Source organism: Pelodiscus sinensis, chromosome 3 (genome assembly GCF_052426305.1).
Source record: "Pelodiscus sinensis isolate ZL-2025 chromosome 3, ASM5242630v1, whole genome shotgun sequence".
NCBI classification, from domain to species: domain Eukaryota; kingdom Metazoa; phylum Chordata; order Testudines; family Trionychidae; genus Pelodiscus; species Pelodiscus sinensis.
The window spans coordinates 76,602,823-76,624,415 of NC_143054.1; the positions used below are offsets into that span (position 1 = coordinate 76,602,823).

The window sequence follows — 21,593 nt, forward strand, 5'->3', positions numbered from 1 at the left end:
CAGCAGGCAGGGTGCCCAGCTTGCCTTGGCGGTGCTGCAGAGATGCGGACTTAGGTAAGCATCTCCCAGTCAGAGCCTGCCCCTCCCACAGCCCAACTCCCTCCTCCAGGTCACCATCCAAACTCTCTGCACTCCCTTCCTCAGATCACAACTCCCTCCCAGACCTTGTACCCCTCTAGGGTTACCAGGTGACTTCAAAAAAAATATTGGACACACTTGAGCTCAGATGCAGAGAGGAGGGAAGCGGGGCTGGCTGGGAGGATATGGGCGGGAGAGGGGGGAGACCGGCTGGCGGGAAGCAGGGCTGGCCGGGAGGGAGCCAGGTGGAGTTGAGCTGGCCAGGGAAGATCGGGAGGAGGGTGCAAACCGGCCGGCAGGAAGCAGGGCTAGTCGGGGGGAGCGGAGCTGGCCAGGAGGAAGTCTGGGGGAGGGAGGGGAGGAATCGGCCGACAGAGAGCAGGACTGACCCAGGCGCACGCAGATCCCGAAGCGCTGACCGTCCCGTGTACGGTCCCAGCGAAGCATGAGTGAGTCTGGCCCCAGGGATTCCCTCCCGCCCCAGCCCCTCCTCTCCACGTAGCTGCGTACTGCCTGGTTGGAAGACATATTCACGCAGCATGGTGTCTACCAGCCAGGCAGTTCACAACTAGGTACTGATACTCCTAATAATAATACTACATCTTATCTAATTAGAAAATACCAGACATTTTATATGTCTGGTATTTTCTTAATTTTTTCCCGGATAGAACCCTCACATACCCGACTGCCTGGTTCAAAACCGGACACCTGGCAACCATAACCTCATCCTTCACTCCTCCCTCAGGCCAGAATTCTCTCCTGCATCCATACTCCCTCCCTGATCCTACATCCTGAGACCCAGGTCACAACCCCTCCTTCACCCCAACTCCCTCTCAGACCTCACACCATCTCCTTCACCCCAGTCCCTTATCCCGTGTGCCCTTCTGCACCCAACCTCCACCCTAGACCCCGCATCCCCTCCACAGAAAATGGTGGTCCTTAACCACTTACCAAAGTCTTGGAGTGGCCCCCCACAAAAAGTCATTACCCACCCCTGGATTAACTGGCAGGGGCTGAGCAGCTCTTTACGCACAGCAGGCAGGAGGCTGTTCTAGATAGGGACTGCTCTAGGAAGGAAGCTGTTCTAGATAGGCGCTGGGAGCACTCCAGGCCAGTGACAGGTAGGAAGTTTGTCTGTGTGGTTTCTCTGTCTGTCTCCCAGTCAGGGGACATGTACCCATCCTCAGCTGCAGTAGCTATGGACAGGCACTTCTCACCTGGCCCCAAGTTGGTGTGATATGAAAGCTGGGATTGTCCTCTTTCCCTGAGTCAGCTTACACACTGAACTCCTCATCCCTAGCCTAACCTCAGAATAATGATTTAAATGAAGAAAAACAAAAATTAATTTAGTTAAGGACCAAGCAATGCCAGGTAAATCTTCTAGTTGATCAATATTCTACAATTTTTCAAAAAATTCATTATTCTATAAATTCATGGTATAGAACTACACATTCTGTAGTTTTACTTACACCTTTGAAAATGCAAATATATACAATTTAACCAGTATGCAAATCAAAATTATAGAACATTCTTAAAACAGGTCTATAATCTGTGTTAAACAAAGTTCGCATGCTTTCAAAATGCAACAGCTTTTTTCTTACCCATTTCTAGCTGCCAAATGAAGGGGTGTACATCCCGAAATATCCTGGTAGTTAGGATTTGCTCCCTTTTTTAACAACAGAACTAGACACTCGACAGATCCACAGCTACAAAACAAGCAAGCAAGATCAGTAAACTTTAAAAGTTAACCAATGGTGCAAATAAACAAAAATTCTTACCAGTATGGGAGAAGGGTGGGGGAGACTCACATGATCTTCCACGTGACTATCCCACTCCCAGCTCTTCCCCTCTAGATCCCTCATTACCTGGGAAGAGGGGCAAGGCATAGAGGGGCTGGAGATGGTCAGCAGGGTGTCCTTCCAGTATGCAGTACCAGCTAAAAATAACTTATCGACCCACTTGCATTACTGTCAGAGCAAAGACCTTAAAGAATCAAACTTTACACTGACTTAGGGCAGGTCTATGCTTATCAGATCAGCACTGTGGTGATAGATCACCTGGGGACAATTTAGCAGGTCTAGCTCAATCAACCGCTGATCATGCTCTCACCAACTCTAGTACTCCAAAGCAATGAGAAGCATAAAGGGAGTCGAGGGAGAAGTTTCTCCCCTCAACTCCCTGCAGTAGAAACCCCGTGGCATCCCAATCTAATATAATCAGCTCCAGCTACAAAACTGGAATTGTGTGCCTAAGGTCAACATTGTTCCATCATGCAGACCTGCCCTTGAGCTATCATTAACTTCCTAGGTTGACATCAGCACAAAAGTTGGCTTTAATGTCACTTGGGTTTATACAACCTGAAAGCTCAGGTTATTTTAAAAAGACATTCCACTAGAGTGAAACAGATTATTCAATATTTGTTTAACATTACAGGGAAAGAGTTACTAATCTTAGTTTAATGGTTTTACAAGACCAACTCGTTGTAGCAGGTACAAAGAACACTCAACGATAGATAATCATCCATCCTTGGCATTGTGTTTTATTTTTTTCCCCCTAACCATTTCATCCATTTGCAGCAATGGGCTGGCCAAACCTCTAGCATACATTAGTTACAATATTACTTGTTTTAAAGATAAAAATAAAATAGTTAAAAGGTGTCATTTTCAGAAGAGAGGTAGATACTAGGGATGCAAGCAATTAATTGACTATCCGATAAGCATTTGCTTATCGGATAGTCGACCAGTAACTCGACTAGTCGCTTCCCCCACCATTGCCATCTCTATCAGAGAGAGGGAGCAAAGAGGGGGGAGCAGGAGCTGGTGAGAACTGGCTCAACACCATCTCCATGGGAGCAGGGGAAGCAGAGGCTTAGTGGGGACCAGGCACGAGCCAGGATTCAGCTGATTCTCAGTGCGCCCCCAGTCCCCCTGCTGTGCTTGTTCTTTTTAACTGTATTAAAAGCCTTACATTTAAAGGCTAACACACAGCGGAAGGGACAGGACAAGAGCTGGGAATCAGCTGTCCCGGCTTGCGCCTGGTCCCTCCCCTTGCTGCACTTCAGTCTTTTAAATGTATCAAGCCTCTCAGCTTTTAATACACTTAAAAGGCAAAGCTGCAGCGGGGGTAGCTCCCTTGGCCAAGAACAAACCCCACTGCGGCTCCACAGTTTCCCCCACTTATTGACTAATCAATGGAAATTCCATCAACTAGTTGATTCAATGCAGTTTAACATCCCTAGTAGATACTCAAATATAAGCATAGCAAAAAAGAAATTAACTAAGTCTGTCATTAGTTTGTTTACAAAGGTGCTTTTTCTTTATTTTACGTTTGCAACCTTATTGGTCATATCAGGTATATGAACCATTATCATAACCTGCATTGAGAAAGTTTTAAATGGGCATGGGAAAGGGTAGTTAATTGATTTCCATTATAGCTTTGTCATAAGGAACATTACTTCAAAAATTGGTTACATATTTAATGTTTATTGTCACTGCCAGGTTCTGAGATTAGTTTTTCTATTGTGAAACCACGTAATACTTCCACAGAAGATGGAGCAGAGAGTTTACAGATAAAAATTAAGGTAGTCAGGAAGAGATGGAGGAGTTAAGTAAAGATATTACAGATGCACTTTAGGGATTCATCTTAATGAGTGACGCTTTTCAGTTTTGGTGAACCAATAGGGGCTGGAGCAGTTCCCTGCCAACCACAGGCAGGGGGCTGCTCCAGCCCTCCATAGACAGGGACTGTTCCAACTGGCCTGTCAGAGCAGCCCATCTATGGCAGGCCCAGCCTGGGCAGCAAGCCACAGGCAGAGGCTACTCCAGCTGGCTGGCCAGCAGGAGCAGCCCTTGTCCATGGCAGCGGGGGCTGCTCCAGCATGGCCATGGAGGGCAGGGACACTGCTGCAGCCCAGCTGGGCTGGAGCAGCTTCTCCACCCACTTCCCCTCTAATCAGTTAACCAATTAAACATAATATTTAACCGGTTAAACAATTAAACTGAATTTTACAACCCTAATTTACACTAGATAAAATAATGAACTTAAATTCTGTACACTGAAAGCAAAAAGCAGAATATAATCTTTTAAATGGATTCCTAACATAAGTTGTCTAAGAAACAATTAGGGATTTTTTTTAAAAAGCCTCTAAGAACAGTTAAAGCTTTTACTCTTGCATAAGATTTATGTAAGATGCATGTTTATTAAGTTAAATTTTCAAGGAAGATTTCAGAAATACACACTATTTTACTCAGAAGTACTCAAGACAGAGTGAAATGGAGGAAACCTATCAATGACCCATGCTCCACTCGGAGTACAAGGGTTTAAGATGACTCAAATACCTCCTATTACACAAAGTAAACAACGACAGCAGTCTTTCAAGGTTTTTAACTGAATTAATATGTTCTCAATAGGCTGAAATTACCCATATTATTCCAATTAAAATATGTGTTTATTCAATAGCTAATTCAATAGTGTGATTAACGTTTCATTTTCTGCAAGTTTATTCCAAGAGCCATGAACATTAAGTGCGGTAGTAAACTTATTTCTTAGGAATGTAAATTACAGGCAGTCCCCGACTTACGCGGATCCGACTTATGTCGGATCCGCACTTACGAACGGGGCTTTTCTCGCCCCGGAGCTCACGGGCGGCGGGTCGCCACCCGGTGTCCTCCGGGAGAAGCTTTTCTCGCCCCAGTCTCCCTGGTCTGCTGGGGGAGTCCAGCAAAGCCGCTGGACCCCCCCAGCAGACCAGGGACACCCGAGCAAAGCCGCCCAGGTGGCGGGACTCCCGCCGCCTGGGCGGCTTTGCTTCTGTTCCCCTGGTCTGCTGGGGGGGTCCAGCAAAGCCGCTGGACCACCCCAGCAGACCAGGGACACCCGAGCAAAGCCCCCAGGTGTCCCTGGTCTGCTGGGGGGGTGGTCCAGCGGCTTTGCTGGACCCCCCCAGCAGACCAGGGAGACCGGGAGAAGCTTTTCTCGCCCCGGAGGACACGGGTGGCGATCCGCCGCCCGTGAGCTCCAGGGCGAGAAAAGCCCCGTTCGTAAGCGCGGATCCGACGTAAGTCGGATCTGCGTAAGTCGGGGACTGCCTGTAGTTAATATTTCCTATATACAAGCTTGTTAGGATACAGAAAGCATCTGAAATCCTGAGTGTAAGTTGCACAGTTTTATGTTAAAAGTTATTCTTGAAAGCAAGTGTGCACACTGGTTATTAATCCAGGAAAGGTTAGGGAACAAATGTAGCAACAAATATGCACTAAAGGATTCTCCAGTTTAATGCTCTAGATTTCTGTGGTAATGTAATCCTTTAAATGTCATCTTCCAGACTACTCAAAGACTACTCAAAATGTGAAATCTTACTTTGCTGCAATATGAAGCAAGCTCCTCTTCACACGTCCAAATGCATAATTCACATCAAATTTTGAATTGGACAGTAGCTCTGAAACAGACCTTAAATAAATAAAACAGTGAGTTGGCAGAAAAAGTCTAGAGACAGTTTTACCCACTTTCAGATATGCATCGCAATATACCTTTTATGTAAATAATTGAATACTTGATCTGTTTACAACTATTTCAATTTACCATTTTTCCCTTACAGTATATTAACAGCTCTGTTAAAATATCCGAATAATAACCTGCAATGCCCTTGTTCTTCCACTACCTAGTTCAAACCGGCATTAACAAAATGTGTCAAATTATGTGGTTATTTTTGAATGTACATTAAATGTTGACTACGACAAGATGTTCAAACCTGTTTCTTTACTGTGACAAGTACTATACTGTCCTTGATTTGAGTAACTATAAATAAAGTTTATTTATACCAATACTTCTCCCCTAATCAACTACACGTACCCTGTCACAAGTTTGACATGTAAAATGTACAACCTTATAAACCTGGATGGATCACAGCATTAACAAAATACACATTTAAAATTAGGCTCAGTTGAAACAACGTAGTGACTTCCAGTTTCGTTTGTGATGCATAGGAGGCTACATAATTGAAACTAGCATATGAGTCAACATAAACCAGGGATGGGCAATAATTTTTGACAGGGGAGAGGGGGCCCACTCCAAGATTTTAGCAATTTTCAGAAGGCTGCACTTTTCCATTATATTAATGGAAGAAGTGCAGGATCTGGGATGGAGGCTGGGTACAAAAGGGAGTTTGGGGTAAGGGATTGAGGTGCAGGAGGGAGAGTGGGAGGGAGTTTGGGTGAAGGAGGCAGTTGTGACTTAGGGCAGGGGTGGATGGAACACAGGCTTTTGGAATGAGACCTGGGAAAGGGAACTGGGGTGCAAGAGTTTCGGCTGTAACCTAGAGTAGGAGGGAATTGTGATCTGGGGCAGGGAATTGGGGTGCCAGATCTGGGAGAAGGTATGGGTGCGGGGGGGGTAAAGGATTTGGGTATGCTGAATGGTGGAACAGAGGGCTGGGGGTGCCAGAATCAGGCTCTGGCTAAGAGACTTACCAGCCAGCTCCCCAACCAGCCTGCCTGCCTGAACTAAATGCTTGCAGAGCTTAAAGTTTCTCAGCCAGCCTGCGCAGGCTGCACAGCCATGTGCTTGTGTGAATAACTGAGCCTGAGGGGAGGGGAGCATGGTGCTTCGTGTGCTGCCTGTTATTTGAACAGGCAGCTCCCATTGGCCAGTTTCTGGCCAGAAGCCAATCAATAGGATTGTGCTGGGGGCAAGGGTTATGCCTGAAGCCTTCCTCCCCTCCCTGCTCACAGTTTTTAAAGAGAAATAATCCCACAGCTGCTTTTCTGAGCAGCATGCAGGGAAAGAAGGGGAGCCTGCCTGGGGCTCCCTGCTGCATCCGCGGGTCGGATACGGTGGCTCAGAGGGCCAGATCCAGTCTGCAGGTCAGGTCTGGGCAAAATATGGCAAGCCTATTGTGGAGAAGGACCAACATCTATGCTTCTTACTTGCCTACAAAAATTAAACAGAAACCGGGAAGTAGCAGCAAACTAGCTTTACGCATTCCTCAGAGTCCAACAGATGCCGCCCTTCCAAAATAGCTGTCAAGATAAGACAGTATGAGTTTCAATACCAACAGTACATAAACTCCTAGTGCAATATTTATTCACAAAGAAATTGCCATTGCTCTGTTCGCCCAGTACTCATTATATATGGTCTTTCTCCTCTCTCCTGACCCACTTCAAAGCCCTAGTCTCACACATAGGCATTTCCAGTATTGAGTCAACCAGAATTCTCAGTCTCAGAGGGGTAGCCATGTTAATCTGTATCTCAAAAACAATGAGGAGTCCTATGATAATGTAGACATGAACAGATTTCTTAGGACATAAGATTTCGTAGGTAAAACTCCCTTCATTACATTAATTGGAGTAGAGTTTACAGAGGCATGGGTATATACAAGAACAAAAGAAAAAGAGTAGTTGTGTAAATGAGGCTAATCAAGTCAGGATGGTACACAAGTAGCCTCTTTTGTTGTCCTTGTATATACACCCATGTCTCTCTAAACTCCAAGGTGCCACAGGATTCCTTAGATACATAAATTCTCAGATACATAAAGCATATACACAGTCATAAGGAATATAAGAATGATCATAGTTTGGGGTCAGACCAAAGGTTCATCTAGCCCAGTATTCTGTCTTCTGACAGTGGTCAATGCCAGGTGCCTTAGAGAGAATGAACAGAGCAGGTAATCATCAAGTGATCCAAGCCCTGTCGCCTCTGTCAATTTGCAGGCTTGAGCATTCAGTGGACTGAGATCCATCTATGCAAGATCTCTCTCATAGGCAGGTCGACACTAAAAAACTTGCATCAGCACAGCTACACCAATGCAAGTGTATTTCTGTACTGCTTCTGGAGTAAGGATGTTAAGAGGCAGGTAACTGACTAATCATGTAATTGATACAATTTGTATCAACTACACAATTAGTCAATAAGGGTTGGCACTCTGTCCCATCACTTACTACATTTAAAATGCAGAGCCAGTGCGGAGGTAGCTCCCAGACCCGGCGCAAGCTGGGACTGAGCCAGGCTTGCTCAGTCCCAGCTCACACCAGGTCCAAGAGCCCCTCTCCACAGGGCTGCTGTTAGAGTAGCTTGTGTACATAGCCAGCCTGGGCTGTCACAGACAGGAGCTGCTGCCACGAAGCAGCACCTGTCCACAGGGGTCCCAGATCCACCCTGGGACCCCCATGGCCAGTGGCTGCTCCACGAAGTAAGTAGCAGCCTCTGCTATCGGCAAGCTTGGGGCCGCCATGGGAAGAGGCTGCTTTACAGCACCCTCCCCTGCTCTGCCCCCCCGCCATGCTGATGCCTCTGATAGAAGCAACAGCATGGTAGGGGAGATGGCTCCACGGAGACAGTGTTGGGACAGAACTGGCTTTTAAGCTGCCCCCTCATCCAGCACCAGCTCCTGCTTCCCTCCCTGCTGCTTCGGATATAGAGGCAGCAAGGGAGAGAATGCGATTAGTCAAGTAGTTGACTCGACTAGTCGCTTACATCCCTATTCGGGAGAAAATTTTCTGAGCCAAAACACCTCCGCAAGAGGCAGTATCTGTGTCAGCCAAGGACAATATAATCACATTGACCAGGAACCTGAAAAATCCATACCACTGAACAGCGTAGTTATACCAAAGAAAGTATGTGGAATAGACCTAGATACTGAGACTCAATATGGCAGCTCAGCAACAGAAATCCTGTAATGATCAACACTACTGTAACAAATACAGCTCTACTAAAATATGCTGCTTTCCGTGCACTTAAAAGTATTGTAGACTTACTATGGAGGTTAATTACTGTTACTACCATTTACACAGATGTTACACAGACTAATTAGTTGCAACCTTAAAAATAAGGTAATTTAAAAAGTAGTAATTTACATACAAAGCTATAGGAGAAAATACTCACCTGTGCTGGTCAGCCATAACCATTGGCATTAGTGTGTAAACAGCAGTTTCATTATCTGTGTAGAAATCAGATAACTCTGTTACTATAAAATTGTATGTACAAGTTTATCCAATAGTTTGTTTTTAGAAATTACTGTAGGTGACTGAACTATTTGCTCTGTGTGATGATTGCACTGAAATAAATTTCTCAACAATTCTAAAGGAAAAGCTACATCTCAAAAGATTATTTTAGGCTCTAGTAATGACTTTACTGCAGGTGAAAGCAAACTGATTTTTCTATAAAAAACATATATTGCTATTTTTAATTTTTTGTCTATCCTTTTATCCTTTAGATTGCTATTAAATTTTCATACTGAATTGCCTCAGTATCAAGTTAATTTAAAAGTGAAGGAAGTCTCAGATTTTCCATATATGCATATTATTTCCATAGTTGCACTGCTGATGTTATTAAACATCTTATTATATATTTTAGAAATGTGCCAGCCTGTCCATCCATCCATAGACAAAGTCATAGAAAAGGTGGTTTAGGGTTTGTTTGGTGACATTTTGGGGAAAACTAGTCCTTAAGAAGTAGTAGTAAACAAAGTCCTATTTATCAAAGAATAGGTACAGCACAAAGAAAGAAAGAAATCTGCTATTTATCTAGCTAAATTGCAGCAAGGGATGTTTATTTTAATTACCTGGCAGCACTTAAATGAAGATTTGAGGAAAAAACACAGAAAAGGGTTTAAAAAAAAAAAATCACCAAAATTGTAACTTGCTTAATTTGAAACAAGAGTGTTAGTGATGACAGGACCCTTTTGTTAGAACAGTAGTTATTTTCAGGAATAGGTAGTAGTTTAATTCTGAAAATCCAGTAATGGGAGGCTCTAAAATGATGTAATGTATCCTTTCCCATTTAGCTACATCATCACAGGTCAGCTGAAGAATCCCAAAGGGATGAATAAGGATGATGCAATTGGGAGACAGGCCTGCATCATTTCTGGTGTTGCATCACTTCCAGAGGGGATTGATTCAGCAAAATCCTAGATACACACTGGAAGCCCAATTTATTCTGATGGGCTACAAACAGAAAGTACCTAGGAGTTACCCACAGGTCAGCTGGAGACATTTTAGAGATACACTGTAGCCCATAGGAATACAAGGGACCTAAGAAGGAGGATTAGAAGAGGAGCTATTAGTCACATGTAAATACCTGTGACAAGGCAAGACTTGGCACAGCAGCTGCAAAAGAAGCTGAACTCTGATTGACTGAGCCTGGCTGACCAAATCATATGTAAGGGTAACAGTCAGCAGGATAAACCTTGTAGGGGATTGGGGACCTTAAAGAAAGAAGCAGCTGCAGGACACTTAGAATAAGTCTAAACTACATGGCTCCGTCGACGAAGCCATGTAGATTTGTTGTTTTGGCAAAGGCAAATGAAGCCGCGATTTAAATGATCGCGGCTTCATTTAAATTTACATGGCTGCTGCGCTGAGCCGACAAACAGCTGATTAGCTGTTTGTCCGCTCAGCGCGCTAGTCTGGACGCTTCCCTGCCAACATCAAAGCCCTTTGTCGGCAGCCCCAGTAAACCTCATCCCACGAGGAATAACGGGGCTGCCGACAAAGGGCTTTGATGTCGGCAGGGGAGCGTCCAGACTAGCGCGCTGAGCGGACTGTTTGTCGGCTCAGCGCGGCAGCCGTGTAAGTTTAAATGAAGCCGCGATCATTTAAATCGCAGCTTCATTTGCCTTTGTCTATGTGTCTAATCTACATGCCTCTGATGACAGAGGCATGTAGTCTAGACACAGCCTTAGAAAGAAAGCTTATGGAACAGGCAACAGGATAAGCAGAACCCTGTTAACAGCAAACAGACAGCACTTCTCTCTCAGCAGCAGCACCACCATAAAGTTCTATAGTCACCACAGCAACCACTTTCGTGAATAGTACAGCTAATGTCATTTTTAACCCAGCAACAGCTACCAAACAAGCTTCTCTCTCACCTGAGGAGCTGCTTTACCTCATATCACTGCAGACAACAGCATCAGCAGACAACTAAATACATGAGCCAAAAAAGTCCTTGTTAGGTCTGCAAGTGACTAGTCAACTAATCACTCTCCCCTCCACCTTGCTGCCTCTATCAGAGAGAGGAAGCAAGGGGGAAGCAGAAGCCAGTGCTGGGGGGAGGGGCGGGGAGCCAGCTTAAAAGCAGTCTCTTGCTGGCCCCAAGCACGTGCAGAGAGTACAGGGCCAGCAAGGGACTCAAGCTGGCATCAGGCTCCTGTACATTTCAAAAGCAGGGAGCATTGGGCCAGCAGAGGACTGCTCCAGTCCCCTGCAGGCTGCATTCTCCCAGCAGGTGCTTTGCTTTTGAAATGTACAAGAGCCCCTTCCAGGACTCTTGCTACATTTCAGAGGTGGAGGAGCTCTTATCAGACTAATCAAATAGTTGATGCAATCTAAATTTAACATCCTTAGTCCTTTATACTTTGTCTTCCTTTTTACTCTTTATCCTCAAATGTGAGTTTTACCTTTAATAAAGCTAAAGTCATGTGGTTGAATGAAATTTTTCCCTACAAATTGAACAACTTACTGGATATGTTGTATTAGTGTGTAGTAATAATTTATATTTTATACATATTAAAGTATTGTTATATTATCATTCCATTGGTTATGTTTGCTGTGCCACTACTCCAATTATCATCACACTGCATCACCTTAATTTGCTATTCCACTCCATTCATTTAACTAAACAACAACAACAAAAGATCCAGCAGCACTTTATAGACTAACAAAACATGTAGATGGTAAACATCATCAACATGTTTACTGGTATCATCTACATGTTTTGTTAGTCTATGAAGTGCTGTCGGACCATTTGTGTTTTTTTTCCTATAACAGACAAACTCGGCTACCCCCTGAAGCTCCTAAACATGCAAGGCATTAATTTAACTGTTAACCTTCCATTGTTTTATATGTATTTCTATCTCTATTTTCTTCTTGTAACCACTCACTTCTAAATAAATATTACTATTTTCAAAGAGGTACTGCTTGCTTGCTTATTCTTGATCCCAAAACTCTATCCTACTCCTTTTACTGGAAAGCTAGCTAGCTGCAACTTTCCTTGGCAATTCCTTTAGGGTGGGCCACAACCTTGGTTACCCATTTAGATAAATCAATAATTAAGTCTTAAATTAAAAGCAGTGCTTTTAGGCAACATCACTGGCATAGAATAACTGAATCTCCTGGTTACAAAATAATGAAACTTACAATGCAACTCTTCCTTGTCCATCAAGCTAATCTTTTTATTCAGCCTTGTGCAGTGATATACACACTTGAAGACAAAGAATATGTGAACAATGAGTGAATGAGCTGGATTCTCTTCCATTCTGCATAACAGAACTTGTTTACTTTTGAAGATTGTGGGTATGTACTAGTATCATATGACTTTCCCTGAAGAACCATTATTACTAATTATGATGCTGGAAATGAAAGAACATAATTTGACTCAAAAGCAGGAGTTTGCAGCACTGTCAAAAACAAAGCACTGATTGACCTGTAAAGTGTGAATATTTTGTAACAAAATTAAGCAATGAAAAAGCCCCACAATGTCTGCTTTTTAATTAAGGAGTAACATAGAGTAAAAAGGCAAGTAAAGGCTTGCATTAAAACAGTGTTTACTTTAAAGAGACATTTGTCTCCTGTTTACTGATGAGTAGAGCACCATGCTGACACAAAATTTTGTATCTATATCTGAAAAAGTGAGAGGCAGATCCGTGGATTTGGATACCCACTGATATAAAATGGATATCTACAAATTTGCAGGGTTCTAGATACAAAATTTGTATCTGTGTCTGTATCCACAAAGATGAGTTGAGGATATCTTCAGATTCGCTGAACTCTACTGATGAGCTGAAGTCTTTTTCTGCCAAGTGAGGGAGCCCATTAGCTTCTGCAGAATTAAAGTTTTCATTTAAAAATGAAGTTATAGGAGATTACTACCTTCCAAATGCGAACAGATACTATCTTCCTAAGTCTGCACGCCTCTGCACAGATTTCCCAAACAGGTGAAGAATGAAAATAAGGCCTTACTTAAACACAGATATTGCATCAGTTTAATTTAACCTGGGATCAAACCAGCTAAGAAAACACTACATAGAACAAAGTGTACCACTGTATTGTCCAGTCAAAGTTGCACCCGTTTAGCAAACTGATGTAACTAAAGGTGTGATTTTTGTGTCAACTTCCTATTTAGAACAAGCCCATAAGGATTGCTCAGCTTTTAATACTGCCTTTCAGAAGCTGGAGGCCAACTCTTTCCCCTCAGTTCTGTTTATCTGTATTACCATAGTAACTAAAAACATGAGAGAGGATTAACACAGTAGCCAGGAGTCTTGGTGCAGGGCAAAGAAGAAAAAACAGAGGGGGGGGGGGGAAATCTTCGCCCTTTTCACTGGATTAGCCACTGCAGCTCTTGCAATGTAGACACTTGCGTGAGCAAGGAAAAGGGATTTTTTTTCCAACAGATGTAATAAATCCAACCCTTCCAGAGGTGCTAGCTAGGTCAAAAGAAGAATGTTTCTGTCCACTAAGTGGCGTCTGCCTCAGGGTTTATGTCAGTTTTAGCTAAACCTTTTTACAAGCCCCTGAGCAATGTGGCTAAATTAACCTGCACTTTAGGTGCAGCTCACATTTGAGAATCCCAGTGGCCTCCCATGCCCCAAAGCAGCCTTGTATGGACAGGAGGTCTCCCTGGACAGCTGCCCTGGCCCGACCTCGTCATCCCAAGCTACTTGTCCCTAGTAGCAGCAAATCCTAGATCTAAGATGGAAGTGGCACCTCTCCTCCCAAGTTTTGCAACAAGTTGGCAAAGGCTCCCCAGCCACCAGGCCCGCCCTTGCTGCTGGCAGTGCGCCAGGAGCCAACCCCTGGGGCGAGCGGAGCTCCGGCCTGGGGCGCTGCAGGGCAACGCCCGCGGGTGCCTGCCCGCCCACGCAGCAATGCAGGGCACTGCCGTGGGAGGGGCGGGGCGGTTTAGTTGTAAATGGCGGTACCCACAAGCGGGGCGAGGGGGGGGAACAGCGCGCCGAAGGGGGGGGGGGCGTGGAGAGCCACGGAATCCAACTGTGAACCCTGCATCTGATGGAAACCACTTCGTGCTGCCCCCCCCCGGGCCACTTGCGGCTGGGAGCCCCGGCAGGAGACACGCAACTCGGCTGCCGGGCAGGGCCGCCCCGCGAGGACGCCGGACACCCCCAACCGCTCCCCTCCTACCTTCGGGCAGCTCCACGGTGCGGGCGCGGCGCAGGGACCTGGTGAGGCGGTTGAGCTGCTCCATGGCTCTCTCCATCCTGGGGGGGGCCGCTCCGCTTCGCCCACTGCCGCGGACCCTCAGCCCATCGCGGCGGCGGTTGCGGCCACCTCTGCGCAGGCTCACACGCCTACCGGCCCCCAGAGCCCCGGCGCATGCGCGAGCCTCCTTGAAACGGCTGCCCTTCCACGCAGCGGCGCTCCGCCCGCCGCCTTGCTACTAGCGCTCCGGGGCGGGACTAGGAGCTCTGGGCGGGGCAAGACCAGCGAGCGAGCGGGGGTGGGAGCCGGACTAGTGCGCGTGGAGGGGTCACGAGAGAGCTCGGTGCTGAGGCCTCTGAGGAGGGGGCAGCTATTGCCCCTTGTCTGTGGAGGCCGGAGGAAGGGAGCAAGCGTCCCGTGCAGGGGCTTAGCACCTGCACCCGTTACATTCCCCTTTGCTACAACACTGCATGCAGCAAAGACCTCCTCTGCCCTCCTTCTGCTTGCTGATCATTTGTCACCTTTGGCAACCCTTCCACAAGCAAAGAAGAATTGCACAAACCATGCACAGTGATTTGGGGTGTTGTATTCCTCCCCTGAGCAAATGGTGCTGGCTTTGCGGAAACCATCAATTGCTGCTGCTGTAGGGTGACAAGGAGCGTGGTTAATCTATAGCATCTAAGGGTGTGTCTACACTGCACTCTAAACTGGACATAAAATACTGAATTTGTGCTACTCAAATTGTGTATCTTATTTGCACTCTATTTTGAAATAGTTTGGCACATCGACACAGCATCAAATTTTGAAATAACGCACTATTTTGAACCATCCCTTAACCCTCATGCAACGAGGTTTACTTGGATGGTGAAATAGGGGATAGAAATGGTGTCCCGGGCCTCTGTTTGTCAGAGTCTGGAGAAGGATGGCAGGAGACAAATTGCATGATCATTGTCTTCGGTCCACCCCCTCTGGGGCACCTGCTGCTGGCCACTGTCGGCAGACAGGTTACTGGGCTAGATGGACCTTTGGTCTGACCCAGTACGGCCGTTCTTATAAATAGGGCACCTGTTATTTCAAAAAAATATTTTTAAATAATGGGTGGTGTGTGCAGATGCAGGGTAGCTATTTTGGGGTACCTCTGGTATCCTGAAATAGCCATGCAGTGTAGACCTACCCTGAATCTTACCTCAGTTTTGCTTTAGCCAATTACTTGTTGTCACCTCTTGCTCATTTCTACCATGAATGGGGACAGACAGATAATGGGATGGTGTAAGTAACAGCATTGTCTGCATTACCTTTTTAAAGACAGTTGAGTGTCATAATTTGCTGCCCTAATAATGTAATGAATAGGTTAAATAAGGCCAGGTCTACTCTACAGTAGCTATAGCAGCAACAAAATTAAGTTGTAGGATAGAAGATTCAACACTTCTATTACTATTAATTTTTAAAGCTTTTTAAGTTGCAAATTCAAGTGATTGCTTCTCTCTTTTTATTCTGGATTTATGCTCAAAGCTTTTATGTATTCACCTTCAAAACACACAATAAAAGAAATAAAAAAAGCTTCATGACGGGCACAGATATTTAAGTTGCAGTATATCCTATAAAAGGTTAAATTTGTCACTGATTTTTTTTTTTCAATTTTAGGAATATATCAGAACACATTTTACATGAGTTTAGAACCTGAGACATTCATTTAACATGTGGAATGGATGATAACTTTGGTGATGCAAAGTCTTTAGCTAACATTTTTTCTAAAGCATAACTGGTCAGTGACCCCAGTCAGTCAGTCAGAAAGTTTGCTGAAGGTATAATTAGTGAACAGATAACAAAACGGTCTTTTCCCTTTTCCTTGTCTCCCAGGCACTACTGCATGTGACAGGGTTTTTTGCAGAAGAAAAGGAACTGTTTGGGATTTTGAATTTACAGGCAGTCCCCGACTTACACGGATCCGACTTACGTTGGATCCGCACTTACGAACGGGGCTTTCTCGCCCCGGAGCTCGCAGGCAGCGGTCCGCCACCTCGACCTCCGGGGCGAGAAAAGCTGCTCCCGGTGCCCCTGGTCTGCTGGGGACCGTCTCCAGCAGACCAGGGGCACCGGGAGCAAAGCCGCAGCCGCGGCGGGTTTGCTCGCGGTGTCCCTGGTCTGCTGGAGACGGTCCCCAGCAGACCAGGGGCACCGGGAGCAAAGCCACAGCCGCAGCAGGTCCCGCGCCAGAGCAAAGCCTCAGAGGCGAGGCACCCTGCCGCTGCGGCTTTGCTCCCCGTGTCCCTGGTCTGCTGGGGGGGGGGGGCGCAGCTAGTGTGTCCCCCCCCCCCAGCAGACCAGCTTTTGTTGTGGACCCTGGGGCAGAGCAGCTGGGGCGCTGCCAGTTGGTCCCGCAGCGCCGGTCTGGGCACTACTGGACCAACCCGGCAGCACCCCAGCTGCTCTGCCCCAGGCGTCCTGATTCAGCCGCTGCTGGTCAGTTTCAGCAGCGGCTGAATCAGGACACCTGGGGCAGAGCAGCTGGGGCACTGCCGGTTGGTCCCGCAGCGCCGGTCTGGGCACTACTGGACCAACCCAGCAGCACCCCAGCTGCTCTGCCCCAGGCATCCCCAAGTCAGCCGTTGCTGAAACTGACCAGCGCTGACTACAGGAAGCCCGAGGCAGAGTTGCTCTGCCCCAGGCTTCCTGGAATCAGCGGCTGATCAGTTTCAGCAGCAGCTGACTTGGGGTTCTTAAGTTGAATCTGTATGTAAGTCAGAACTGGCGGTCAGTTTCAGCAGCGGCTGAATCTGGACGCCAGTTCCAACTTACATACAGATTCAACTTAAGAACAAACCTACAGTCCCTATCTTGTATGTAACCCGGGGACTGCCTGTATTTGGCTTTTTGTAAAACATAAATCCGATATAATTTCCATGGATGCCCCTTCCTTTCATGTATGTATTTTGTTTAAGGAAAACAGTACAGCCAGGAAAGCCTCTGAAGATGAAATAGTATAAAAGCTATGCAGATTAAAATAAGAATATTGACAATTAAAGATTAATGGTATCTTTGAACTATTCATCTTTTGTTGCTTACACATTTCACTAAAACATTTGTACCTACCAACATCCTGTGTCAAAAAAATTTACTTTGTACAAAATCACATGCATTTAAATAAAAGAAAACTCCAAACTGCTAATTAATTAATTAATTGTCCATCCTGTCCAATATTTGCCCACAGCCATCAATTTTGCATCCCTCCTATACCAACTCTCCACTCCCTGCCCTCAATCAATACTGCACCTTCCAACTACAAGCCAATTAATTCTGTGCTTTCCCCAGCCCTCACCTCTGTTCCAGTTGTGTCATTTTTTCCCTCTTCCCAGGCATTAGAAGCAGTTCCAGACTTTTCACTCACTCCTCATTCCCTACACTACCTTTCAGGTGGAGGGGGGCAGTTTTATACCAGTACTACCACCACCACCATCTCCTCCCCCAAGCAGTTGTAACTTGAGTTGTAGGGTAGATAACAGCACAGTGAGAGGGATGGAGGGGAGCTGACCTCAAAGGCTACGTCTAGACTACAAGCCCCTTTCGAAAGACAGCATCTAAACTGCAACCACTTCTTTTGAAAAAGCCAGACGCTTTTTCAAAAAAGAGCACCCAGGCAGTCTGGATGCTCTCTTTTGAAAAAGCCCTGTTTGCATTCAAGAATGCCTTTTTTTGAAAGAGCAGTCTAGACACAGGAAGTTTTTTTGAAAAAAGACCACTTTTTTTGAAAAAACCCAGTAGTCTAAACACACCCAGGCTACGTCTACACTGCCCCCTTTTCCGGAAGGGGCATGTAAATTTCAGCAGTCGTCGTAGGGAAATCCGCGGGGGATTTAAATATCCCCCGCGGCATTTAAATAAAAATGTCCGCCGCTTTTTTCCGGCTTTTAAAAAAGCCGGAAAAGAGCGTCTAGACTGGCCCCGATCCTCCGGAAAAAGTGCCCTTTTCCGGAGGCTCTTATTCTTACTTCAAAGAAGTATACTTCAAAGAATAAGAGCCTCCGGAAAAGGGCACTTTTTCCGGAGGATCGGGGCCAGTCTAGACGCTCTTTTCCGGCTTTTTTAAAAGCCGGAAAAAAGCGGCGGACATTTTTATTTAAATGCCGCGGGGGATATTTAAATCCCCCGCGGATTTCCCTACGACGACTGCTGAAATTTACATGCCCCTTCCGGAAAAGGGGCCAGTGTAGACGTAGCCCCAAAGTGGGGAGAAGAAGAAAACACAGCTGCCCCTTTTGTGAAAATTGTATGAATTATAGAATACTAGAACTGGAAGGGTCATTAAGAGATTATCAAGCCCAGTCCTCTGTCCCCATGGCAGGACCAAGCACCATCTAGATGATCTCTGGTAGATGTCTAGCCAACCTACTCTTAAATATCTCCAGTGATGGAGATTTTACAACCTCTCTGGGCAATTTATTACAGTGTATAAGCACCCTGACAGTTAAGAAGTTTTTCTTAATGCCTAAGCTAACCTTCCCTTACTGCAGTTGAAGCCCACTGCTTCTTGTCCTATCATCAGAGGTTAAGGAAAACAATTTTTCTCCCTCCTCCTTGTAACACCCTTTTAGATATTTGAAATTCAGTCTTCTTTTTTTCTAAAGTAAACAAACACAATTCTTTCAGGGAATGTCTACACTACTGCGTTATTTCAAAATATCTAATTTCAAAATAACGCATCTATACACAAAATGGAGACACAGAGCAAAGCCGTGGAGGACGTGGGCGGTGGGACACCGGCGCGTCTCGGTGGTCCCGCCGCCCGCGTCTCCCTGGTCTGCTGGGGGGAGGCGCAGCTAGTGCGCCCCCACCCCAGCAGACCAGGCTTTTCTCGCCGACGCCTGGGGTAGAGCAGTTGGGGGGCTGCCGGGTTGGTCCCACAGTGCCGAGGTGCAGCGCTACTGGACCAACCCAGCAGCATCCCAGCTGCTCTGCCCCAGGTGTTCCCAAGTCAGCCGCTGTTGAAACTGATCAGCGGCTGATTCCAGGAAGCCCAGGGCAAAGCAGCTCTGCCTCGGGCTTCCTGTAGTCAGCCGCTGGTCAGTTACAGCAGCGGCTGACTTGGGAACACCTGGGGCAGAGCAGCTGGGGTGCTGCCGGGTTGGTCCAGTAGCGCCGAGGAGCGGTGCTGCGGGACCAACCCAGCAGCACCCCAGCTGCTCTGCCCCAGGCGCGTCCAATTCAGCCGCTGCTGGTCAGTTTCAACAGCAGCTGAATCTGGACGCCAGTTCCGACTTACATACAAATTCAACTTAAGAACAAACCTACAGTCCCTATCTTGTACGTAACCCGGGGACTGCCTGTATTAGAATTGTAGTGATCTTGGTAATATCAACATATTTTGATTAAATTATAGAAAGAGGAGAGAAAGATGGTTTTGACCATTTTGACTATACATATCCTTACACATAATTTGAAGTAAGCCTTGAATATAGAGCTGCTAACAGAGGTAAAAAATGGGTGTACCCTGGTGCGCCGCTCTGGCAAGAGCTGACTGTGCTCCAGGAAAAAGCCAGCAGAGAGCTATTTAAAGAGCTGGCAGGTACTGGGATTGCAATAGGATAGTACAGTACTTGCAAAACATTTTAAGTTACTTTCACCCCTGGCTAGTAGGGACTATGTTATGTGTCCATTTGCAGGTCAGAACCCAAAAGATATTGGCAGATATGACCTTCCAGAGCAGCTGACTGAGTTTTGGCAAGAAACCAAAAGGCCTTGAGCTATACTTGTGGGGCAGTCAAGTTCCTTTTTGTGTGCTTTGCAAGTCAGATTCCCAGTTTGTCACTCCTCTCCTTGAATTCTTCATAACTTCGCTCCTTCCTTTCATCTTGCCCATCTTGCTCATCTGCTTTCCTTTCACCCCTTTTCTTGTTTTTACATTTCTCACACTCTGAGGTTTGTGCCTTCTGTTATGTGCTATCTAGACTGAGAAAAATACATATCATCTTGTCTGCCTACTGGAGATCATGCTCTCTTTTTTAAAATCCTTCTTTAAACTCATTTCTATCAGGAACATTTCCTGTTCCTTTCTAACCTATAATACCCCATCCCCTCTGTAGCTTCACAGGGTTAAGGCACTGAATTCTGAAAAGGCATGCCTTTTTGTGTGTGTTGCTGCCACTGCAGTGAGAGCTCTTTTAGTGGTTGGTGAGACCTTAAAGAGGCCATGTCTAGAGGAGACCATATGACTTCTTTTGCTGTTATGTATATCTGAAAGCTCATGACCTAATTAATGTGTTAGTCTCTAAGGTGACACACAATTGCTCGTTGTTGTTGCCCAAGTAAGTCACTTGCATCCGATACCATAGAACAGCTCCTGCTGATTACTCAGGTCTGACAGAAGAGAAGGATCCTGGCCTGACCTGAATTCACTACCTCTGTTTTCCTGCTAATGTTTATCCTTTTGGAGAGAAGGCTTGAATGAAGCCCTTAAAGGCTTCCCAAATAAAGTTATTAGTATTTAATATGCACTTATTTGAGGAATAAGAAAGGGAAATAGAGCTCTTAATTACACCTTTATTGAGGCAGAGCACTTGAATATTAATTCAAACTCTTCTGTATTAAGAATTTATCAAAACAAAATATTGAATGGATCAGACTGCTTGCAGCGTCAATGGTGCAGGCTTTTGGAGAGTATAAATGACAATCATCAAGTGACAAATGTGCACATTTTATCAGCAATATTTCAGAGTTTCATAGATTTGCCAAGTGTCACAGGGAATGATTGCTGTGTCAATGAAAGGTAGGAAGTCACAGCTTATCAAAAGCTCCAAAGTCTCTTACTCAGTAAATGCAATCAGCAGTCTTCTCTTAAGCACAGACACAAAGCACATGTTAATATATCTCTCCAACCAAACAGGATCTCTGAAGATGTAATTATCCAAGTCTTAAAATGTTTGTTGAAATTTCTGCCTTTCATATTAAATGAAATCAAGCCAGTTGTTAGTCCTGTGAGAAATAGTATTCCTGGGTTTTATAATGAGTTCATTGTCTATGATGTTGAATATCCTAGAGAGAACAGAAAAGGTATTACATTCTTTTCAGAGACATAATAGCATCAGGACAATTAAATCAGGAGGAGGCTGCTCTTATTTTTTTTATCAGTCTTTATTTCTTAGAGATATAAAATTATATTATTTTAAGGAAAGTTGAAATAACAGATAAGCAGTACACATAATTGTGATCTGATTAGGAATGTTTTATTTATGTATTTTCAAAATACTCAGTTCTTTTAGCTTTCCTTCTTTCATTCCTCTCTTTCACACACACATATTCGCTTGCTTGCTCTCATTAGCAATTGGTTACCCAGTCAATGATGCTTACCAGGTATCGGTTAACTGTTAC

At 45.4% G+C, this 21,593-nt stretch overlaps 1 protein-coding gene across 3 annotated transcripts in view; it reads right to left on the minus strand.

Moving 5' to 3' along the window:
* HACE1 (HECT domain and ankyrin repeat containing E3 ubiquitin protein ligase 1) overlaps positions 1-14,432 on the minus strand; it is a 92,438-nt gene extending 78,006 nt beyond the window's left edge. Inside the window, exons 1-4 of one of the 3 annotated variants that reach the window (XM_075923937.2) lie at positions 14,211-14,429; positions 8,956-9,010; positions 5,437-5,526; positions 1,680-1,784 (exon numbers count right to left, since the gene is read on the minus strand). In XM_075923937.2, the coding sequence (XP_075780052.1) occupies positions 1,680-1,784; positions 5,437-5,526; positions 8,956-9,010; positions 14,211-14,286 (326 nt within the window). In that variant the 5' untranslated portion in view covers positions 14,287-14,429. Of the gene's footprint in view, positions 1-1,679; positions 1,785-5,436; positions 5,527-8,955; positions 9,011-14,210 lie in introns of all 3 variants that reach the window. The other 2 variants (XM_075923936.2, XM_075923939.2) reach the window with 2 other exon arrangements.
* Between the last annotated feature and the right edge of the window lie 7,161 nt (positions 14,433-21,593).